The 9,628-nt window shown below is 43.0% G+C and overlaps 1 protein-coding gene across 1 annotated transcript in view; it reads left to right on the top strand.

Annotated features, from left to right (window-relative positions):
- Positions 1-9,628, top strand: part of map7d1a (MAP7 domain containing 1a) — a 73,769-nt gene that overhangs the window by 20,219 nt on the left and 43,922 nt on the right. Inside the window, exon 2 of the mRNA XM_024134893.2 lies at positions 7,961-8,179. Coding sequence (XP_023990661.2) covers positions 7,961-8,179 — 219 coding nt within the window. The remainder of the gene's footprint in view (positions 1-7,960; positions 8,180-9,628) is intronic.

The raw sequence follows: 9,628 nt of genomic DNA on the forward strand, positions 1-9,628 counted from the left end.
TTCTCTCGTTTTATCGAGTCTCCCTCAATGATATACTGTGCCAAAGGGATTTTCCGTGTTGAGTAGAGAGGTGGCTGTGGAAAAGTGTCAGAGTGGTGGCTATGGATTGATTTATGCAACAAGTATTATGAATAATGTAAATGGTGACCGCCTCTCTCATGGGTTTTGATTGTAGGTTCTCCCAGGGTAGAAAGATTCAGGGGAGACATTACAGTACTGTGAAGGTAATGGCGAAAAGGGAGTGCTTTCAAGGTACTGTGTTTGGTCTCTTCAAAATGTAGAGAGACCAAACAAAGAASGTGCCTATCGCTCACTCAACAGAGTTTCAGTTTATTCCGTGAGTAATAACGTGMCTGAAGGATTGTGAAACAGTTATTTCGAAGACAATTCGCACTTGAAAACACACCGGTTGGACAGCAGTGTCTTACCTCATAACATGCTTATTGCATTCCCTTTTTTAGAAGTTGTTTTAGATGTGTTTACGCTCAGATGACTTGGGTCGCTGTCCGACGCCAGAAGGAAGCATTTGAATGGTTACTCGACAGTAAATCAAGTAATGTCGGAATTCATTGAGTACATCTGTGCAAACATCGGATTTGCATTTTGTTAAGCACAGCAAGTTCAATTGCAGGTAGCGTGTTAACATTTCGTTGCTGTGCTGTGCCCCAATTCTGTTTGCTGTCAGGGTAACTGGCATGGGGTTACCAGGCTTGTTGCTCAGGGCCTGTATTCAATAAGCATCGCAGAGTAGGAGTGCTGATCTAGGATCAGGTCCTGTTTGTCCATGTCATCTTATTCATGATGATATTAAAGTCCAAACTGATCCTAGATCAGCACTCCTACTCTGGACACGGATTACTAAATGCCAATACCACATAGAATATTATTCAGTGAGACCAACAGAGTGTCTATTCTCTTGGTCTTTGTATCAGCCATCCTTTCTTTGTTGTCGGGAAGCGCAGGGATGCGGGCAGCCAGAATATCACGTCCATAATGTCCCTCGTTTCTCTCSACTGCACCAAAACACCATGGGATATTGATCAGCCAAACCTCCCCTGGCCTGCAGCACAACACAAAACAACACCTCTTCTCATTTCCTCCGACTCGTACGCTTAGTAGTGTAAGGTTCCATTTGTATTCAGCCTACACACTGTGGCTGCAGACCGGGCTTTCTTGCACGTTTGCATCATAGACACTACACTGTATATATCATGCCGATTATCAGAGCGGTCGCACTCAGCACTGCTACCCATTGTGCTCTTGATGACAATAGTCCTCAGGTGTTAATGAGTCTGCTATGATATGCTCCCTCAGGGRTATATGAGAGCAACACAGTTCCTGTCTGTCAAAGACTGCACTGGCTGTGACCTTTGGATTCTACCTTGCCATATCTAGCCCAGGGAATGTAACACGTGAGTGTATGTGAAGTAGGGTAAAATAGTAAGAAAGAGGGGGGGGAAAGGTTGAGTGTATTTTTTTCACCTACCAGTGTTGCGGTTGTGTGATGTGTTGGTTGGGGYTCACAATGTTAGTTGAATAACTTTGCTCAATACGACTGCAATTTTCTAACCTGGCTATTAGATCACTGAAAGAGGCAGGGACTTTTGAATAGGTTGATTGCTTTTTATATCGAAATATCAAATTCAAAGCAATCATAGCTATTGTTAAAGTGGATTTAAAACACTTTCTCATCTACTCAAAAGGGCACATCAGGAGTTTGGTTTTGGGGCATTGGGATATTGTCTCTTCCTCGTGAGTCAGTTTGATCCATTGAGAAGTGATCTGTCTTTGTCTGAAGTCTGTGACGGAGCCAGGGTGGAAAGAGAGGTTAGCTTGATCATTACATAGTTCCAGATTTCTCACTGTCCCATGTGGATGACATCACAACCTCCCACATTGTCAGAGCATAAGAGGGAGGAAAGAGGGGGAAGGAAAAGGAAGCCCGGTGGTGGTAATTTGGGGTGGTTGAGACTGGAGAGTGACTTCACCCATTCGGCTTTAGCCAAAATAGTCTCAAACCCCCAACTATATATGTGCTCTGCCATCTACTTTTGCTCTCGGATGGGGAAGCTGTGTGATTCCTTCACTCTGTGTTCCGTCAGGACATGCAGTTCTGTTTGTATTCTGTGTAGGCTAGGCTTTGTGTTTTGGTCAAACTTATTTTCACTTATTTGTTTGGCTGCACACCACAAACCCATGTGAATCTAAGTTGGCCACCTACTAAATCCCCTTATGATGAGGGATTCTAGTTGTCATCCTCTGCACGCTCTCTCTCTCTCTCTCTGTCCCTCTTTCTGTTTCTCTCTCCCTTTCTCCATGTATCCCCCCTTTTTTATATCTCCTCTCGCCCTCTCCCTCTCCTCCTTCTCCCTCTCCCTCTACCTCTTTCTCCCCCCCTATCTCTGCCCTCTCTCTGTGCCCTCTTTCTGTTTCCCCCTCTCTATATATCTTCCCCTCTGACTCTTCTCCCTGTCATTGCAGTGTGTTTGGCAGCAGGCCCGGTGCCATACAGAGACGCCAACAATGGCTCCTCTCTCTCTGAGTGCATCACTGAGCTCATCCACCTCGCTGGCCCAGTACTTATTTAACAGTGGCAGGCTTTGAGAAGGAGACCGCTGTGTATCTGTCTCATCTCAGCTGAGCTCCCTCATAAATCGTTTGAGCTTGGCTGTCTTTTCCATGAGCTGAGCTCTGGCTGGTCTTTTCCATGAGCTGAGCTCTGGCTGGTCTTTTCCATGAGCTGAAGCTCTGGCTGGTCTTTTCTATGAGTTGAGCTCTGGCTGGTTCTTTTCTATGAGCTGAAGCTTCTGGCTGGTCTTTTCTATGAGCTGAGCTCTGGCTGTCTTTTCTATGAGCTGAGCTCTGGCTGGTCTTTTCTATGAGCTGAGCTCTGGCTGGTCTTTTCTATGAGCTGAGCTCTGACTGGTCTTTTCCATGAGCTGAGCTCTGGCTGGTCTTTTCTATGAGCTGAGCTCTGGCTGGTCTTTCCATGAGCTGAGCTCTGGCTGGTCTTTTCCATGACTGAGGCTCTGCTGGTCTTTTCCATGAGCTGACTTCTGGCTGCGTCGTTTTCTATGAGTTGAGCTTTGGCTGGTCTTTTCCAGGATTGAGCTCTGGCTGGTCTTTTCCAGGAGTTGAGCTCTGGCTGGTCTTTTTCCAAGTATGACTCTGGCTGGTCTTTTCCAGGGTGAGCTCTGGCTGGTCTTTTCCAGGAGTTGAGCTCTGGCTTGTCTTTTCCAGGAGTTGAGCTCTGGCTGGTCTTTTCATGAGTTGAGCTCTGGCTGGTCTTTTCCAGAGTTGAGCTCTGGCTGGTCTTTTCCAGGATTGAGCTCTGGCTGGTCTTTTCCAGGAGTTGAGCTCTGCTGGTCCTTTCTATGAGCTGAGCTCTGGCTGGTCTTTTCAGGAGTTGAGCTCTGGCTGGTCTTTTCCAGGTAGTTGAGCTCTGGCTTGGTCTTTTTCCAGGAGTTGAGCTCTGACTGGTCCTTGTTCCATGAGCTGAAGCTCTGGCTGGTCTTTTCCAGGAGTTGAGCTCTGGCTGGTCTTTTCTATGAGCTGAGCTCTGGCTGGTCTTTTCTATGAGTAGAGCTCTGGCTGGTCTTTTCCAGGAGGTCTGATGTCAACAGAGGGATGCAGGAGAGCTCAGTTATGACTAGAGGAGTAGCTAGGAGGGACTGGAATGCTTCTCGTAAAACCTCAGTACGTTATTGCTTGAAGTAACATAAATATATGTAGCACGTTCGGATGATGTGAATCAATTCAAATTTAAAGTTTAAATGTCAAATGGTGTTTATATTGATATACGCTGTGCTTCATGGAGTGGGTCCTTMTTTTKTTGTGGTAATAATGCATTGGTCCTCCCTGTTGACTCTCTCTTCTTTGCTGAGGTAAGCAGCAGGTTGCCTGAATGCCAGTCTTATTTTCATCACTGCCTCAAGCAGACCATAACATGTGTAATTCACACAGGTTTCGCTCTGCCAGGTGCCTGCCAGCATCCCACAAAAATACATAGTGTATGTGATGGAGGAGGTCTGGTCAGCTGTGTGTGTCTCTCTGTGCCAGGTGTGTATCTCTCTGGCCTTTCTAGGGAGTTTTTCTACACACCTGCATTGCTTGCTGTTTGGGGTTTTAGGCTGGGTTTCTGTACGGCACTTTGTGACATCAGCTGATGTAAGAAGGGCTTTATAAATACATTTGATTGATTGATTGAGGTAGACTRTACGRCAGATGGCAGGTGACTGAGAACGACAATGTCAATATGGAGSARACCTGTTCCCATAGAAATAGAATGGCTAGATGGGCATGACCATTCTAGTCATTCAATTTCTATACCCACCTACTCTTCAGTATCAGAGTACAATTCAAAACAATATAGCTATACTGTATAGGCTRCATGCAACTAGGTTCGATACTAAGTACATCATAATGACTTCCCAAAGTCATACACTATTTGCTTCTTCCAGCATTGCTGCGCTGTGTGGCATTATCATACTTGCCACTGTGTTGCACAGAAGAGAGTACTCCTGTCTGTGGTCCTTTGTGACATACCTGCTCCACCGTCGTTGTTTTTAGCCCTGAATGAATAATTTAAAGCACGTTGCCCCAGTGTTTACCCWGAGAGACTATGTGGAAGAAACTCGGCTCAATGCTGAGTGTTGCATAGGGAATGTAGGGCGACAGTGCTGAGTGGACAAAGGAGCCACATATTTCCCCCTAGGACTTTGCGAGGCCTCCAAAGGCTGGGCAAAGTTTATGTTTGAGGGCAGGGAGCTTTCCAGGCTCAAGCTGCAAGTGGTGAGTCACACTGCCACTGAGACACGACCCAGGCCGTTAGAGCTCTTCGCAACCAACACCCTGGTCCATACTGTTTCGTATGCTGAAATTTTTTGCAGGCGCAACCTTAATTCCATTGTGGTCACAGATGGAAATGCACACACCATATCTAGGCCCAATTTAAGCTTGTACACATCACAAATAACACAACTTTGTGCCAACCTAATCAGTTGTTCACTCAAAAAGAGTCAGACAAATACTTTTTAGTATGAAAACTACAGATTACACCTTTATATAAATTTTCTGTTTGGCTAAATTAAGGATGACTTTTTTCAAAAGATGATAACTCTGCATTTGTAATGTTTCCGTCCCCCCTCCCCTCTCTAAATCAACAATGTCGCTTCCTCCCCGCTTAGAATCATCAGAGGCAGAGAGGCAATTACTTGTTCTGCCAGGGAGAGGAATCACTCGACCCTGGATGGTCGTTATATTCAGCCGGTCGTCCTGGGAGAGGCGAGCGCGGAAAGGTTAGAGGAGCAGACCAGAGATGCCAGAGATCTTGTAGCTATTAGAGGTGTGCTTAGTGGACTAAGCATATCTTGAGTCATTAGACTCTTAAGGTTGCCAGGTGAATACTTAATATCGTTATTCCATTTGATGTCTTTATCATCTTGGTTGTTTATTGTTTATACGTATTTTTGAGGTGAGAGTTAGTGAGTGAGCTCAGTCATTAGACCACAATGCATTTGATCTCATACTATGACTCTGGTACAGTATGTATGTCAGTGATACAGTATTTTGCGTTACGATCTTCGCATGTTATGGGATTCCTATGCATTTTATGATCATAAGCATTGTTGCTGTATAATAAAGTTCGCTCCATGGAAAGGGGTTTCCTATCGAGACTTGATTCCTGACCTGTTTGCCCCTTGTTAACCTTCTAGAGACTTAAAGTAGAGTGTAATTTACAAATCGTCACTCAGAGCCACTCCGACAAGTGCTGTGTTTTGGAATGAGGAAGGTTGAATTCCATCTTCTTTAGTGTGGTGTTAACTAAGGTCGACCGGATTAATCGGATGGCCGCATAATTAGGGGCCGGATTTCAAGTTTCAAATAACAATCGGTAAGCGCATTTTTGGACCACTGATTATGGCCGATTACATTGCACTCCACGGAGGAGTATCTGCGTATGCTGACTACCTGTTTATGCCGAGTGCAGCAAGAGGCCAAGGTAAGGTGCTAGCTATATTAAACCGTATTCTTTATAAAAAACCAATTCACGAATCTTAACATAATCACTAGTTAACTGCACTATGGTGGTTGATGATATTACTATTATCATCTAGCTTGCCGTGTGTTGGCATATAATCGACTGCGGGTGCCTGTATAATTTATCATTGAATCATAGCCTCCTTTGCCAAAACGGGGTGATTTAAACAAGACGCCATGTTGCCGGAAAAAAAGCACTGTCGTTGCACCAATGTGTACCTAACCATAAACAATCAACTCCTTTCTTAAAACAATACACAAGTATATATTTTGTAAACCTCATATTTAGTTAATATTACCTATATCTATGATATTACTTTTAACTAGGAAATATTGTGTCACTTCTCTGCGTTCTGTCAACAGAGTCAGGTATATGCAGCAAGGGTTTGGCCCCTGGCTCGTTCGAACTTGAGATCTATTTCTTCCTAACAAAGACAGCCAACCTTCCCAACGGGGGATGATAAACAAAAGCGCATTTCGAAAAAAGCCACCAATCGTTGCACGTTGAATTACACTATCACCATAAAACTTCAACTCCTTCTCTAATAATCAATACCACAGAAGTTATATTATTTTTTAAACCGGCATACTTTAGTTAATATTATGAAATATCATAGCACCATATTTAACTAGGGGAAATTGTGTCACTCTCTTGCGTTACATTGCACGCAGAGTCAGGGATATGCAACCTTCCGCCTGGTCGTTGATATCTAACTATGTGCACAGAATTTACGTAATTATGACATAACAGTTAGAGTGACATGGTTGTGCAATGCTAACATGAATATTTTAGATTTATGGGATGCCCACCTGTTAGATAAAATACGGAATGGTTTCCGTATTTCACTGAAATAATAAATGTTTTGTTTTCGAATACAGTTTCCGGATTTGACCATATTAATGACCTAAGGCTCGTATTTCTGTGTGTTATTATGTTATAATTAAGTCTATGATTTTGATATTTGATAGAGCAGTCTGACCTGAGTTGGTGGTATAGGCAGCAGGCTCTAAGCGCATTCATTTCAAACAGCACTTTCGTTGCGTTTGCCAGCAGCTCTTCCCCTGTGCTTCAAGCATTGAGTTGTTTATGACTTCAAGACCTATCAATCTCCAGATTAGCTGGTGTAACCGATGTGAAATGGCTAGCTAGTTAGCGGGGTGCGCGCTAATAGCGGTTCAAAATCGGTGACCGTCACTCGCATCTGAGACCTTGAATTTAGTTGTTCCCCTTTGCTCTGCAAGGGCCGCGGCTTTTGTGGCGCGATTGGGTAACGATGCTTCGAGGGTGGCTGTTATTGTCGATGGTGATCCTTGCGTTCGAGCCCGAGGTAGGGGCAGGAGAGGGACGGAAGCTATACTGTTACACACGTGGCACATACTAAAAGTGCCTATAAGGAACATCCAATAGTCAAAGTGTATATGAAAATACAAAATGGTATAGAGAGAAATAGTCCTATAATAACTACAAACTAAAACTTCTTACCTGGGAATTATTTGAAGACTCGTGTTAAAAGGAACCACCAGCTTTCATATGCTTTCTCATGTCTGAGCAAGGAACTTAAACATTAGCTTTTTTACAATGGCACATATAGCACTTTTACTTTCTTCTCCAACACTTTGTTTTTGCATCATTTAAACCAAATTGAACATGTTTCATTATTTATTTGAGGCTAAATTGATTTTATTGATGTATTATATTAAAATAAAAGTGTTCATTCGGTATTGTTGTTAATTGTCATTATTACAAATAAATAAATACATTTTTTTTTTTTATCGGCTAATTAATCGGTATCGGCTTTTTTTGGTCCTCCAATAATCGGTATCGGTGTTGAAAAATCATAATCGGTTCGACCTCTAGTGTTAAGGCTTCTCACTCTGCCATTTTCTCACCTGGCTTCTTTTTCTCTCTTTCTCCGACCAGCTCCCTACCCGGCTCAGGACCCAAACCCCACAAAGGAAGACACTGAGGGGTTGACAAGCCCCCATAAAACAGGCCCAGCCCAGATAATGGAAACCTACACRAAAAAGGACAAAGAAAAGAAAGTGGGGACCCACACAAAACTGGACGTCATCCCGAAGTCACCTGCTACACCGACGTTGCCCATGCCTGGCTCAAGTCCTAGCCCCATACCTAATAAAGGTAAGTCGCCCTATAATGTGGTGTTACCAGTAATAAAGGACATGGTGTGAAAATGGCTGCCCATTAGCAGTGGTGTAAAGTACTTAAGTAAAAATAATTGAAAGTACTACTTAAGTAGTTTTTGGGGGTATCTGTACTTTACTTTACAATTTGTATTTTTGAAAACGTTTCTTTTTTACTTCACTACATTCCTAAAGAAAAGAATGTGCTTTTTACTCCATACATTTTCCCTGACACCCTAAAGTAATCGTTAGATTTTGAATGGTTAGCAGGACAGGACAATTGTCAAATTCACGCACTTATCAAGTGAACATCCCTGGTCATCCCTACTGCCTCTGATCTGGCGGACTTACTTAACACGAATACTTAGTTTGTAAAGATGTCTGAGTGTGGGACTGTGCCCCTGGCTACCAGTAAATAAAACAAAACAAGAAAACTGTGCCATCTGGTTTGCTTAATATAAGGAATTTGAAATGATTTAAAGTTTTACTTTTACTAAGTATATTTTTGCAATTACATTTACTTTCGATACCTTAGTATATTTAAAACCAAATACTTTTAGACTTTTACTCAAGTAGTATTTTACTGGGTGACTTTCACTTTTACTTTGTGTCATTTTCTATTAAGTATCTTTACTTTTACTCAAGTATVACAATTGGGTACTTTTTCCACCAATGTCCATTAGTATGTGTTTCTATCTACCATAGAGCATCTGAAGTAGTTTATGACCCTTTTCAGGGGTAGGAACACAGCATTAGATGTCCATGGTTGTGTAATAAAGGCTATCTTCATGTGATTATTGAGCAATTACCTCTGCACTCAGTTGATGTCATCCGACCCCTCGGGAAAACAAAATGGTTCAGTCCAGATTTATCCTGACCACAGGCTTTCAGTGCTGGGGGTAAATCCAATAGACCTGGTGCAGGGGGTTAGTTACAGMGCTTACAGCTCACAAGACAAAATCCATTRAGCTAGAATTGTTTTGCAGTAGGTTTATAGAATTTGGCCAMWRTKTTTTTKTKTKTGTTGTTGTAATTTCTGATGTAATGTTGAGTGGATGACTAATGCTATTTGTGTGTAGCTCAGTTGGTAGAGCATGGCACGCCAGGGTTGTGAGTTCGATTCCCAYGGGGGAACAGTATGAAAATGTATGCACTCACTAATGTAAGTCGCTCTGGATAAGAATGTATTTGCTAATAGGCTAATYGCTAACAGGCTATAGCTAGCCTGCTTGCTAATCACCTCCGGTCTCTAATATAAATTGGTGGAATTAACCTGACTGGGCATCACATTTCACAGAGTGATGCCAGGGGGCGCATTTAGTCTAGCTTGACCCGCTGTTGCACCATCACCACGTTTGTTTCCACAATGCCACTACTTGTCCTGGCCCCAGCACTGTAGCACATGCAAACACTAAGAAACGTGTTTGGGGGGGTTTTGTGAACATAG

Source organism: Salvelinus sp. IW2-2015, linkage group LG35 (genome assembly GCF_002910315.2).
Source record: "Salvelinus sp. IW2-2015 linkage group LG35, ASM291031v2, whole genome shotgun sequence".
NCBI classification, from domain to species: Eukaryota; Metazoa; Chordata; class Actinopteri; order Salmoniformes; family Salmonidae; genus Salvelinus; species Salvelinus sp. IW2-2015.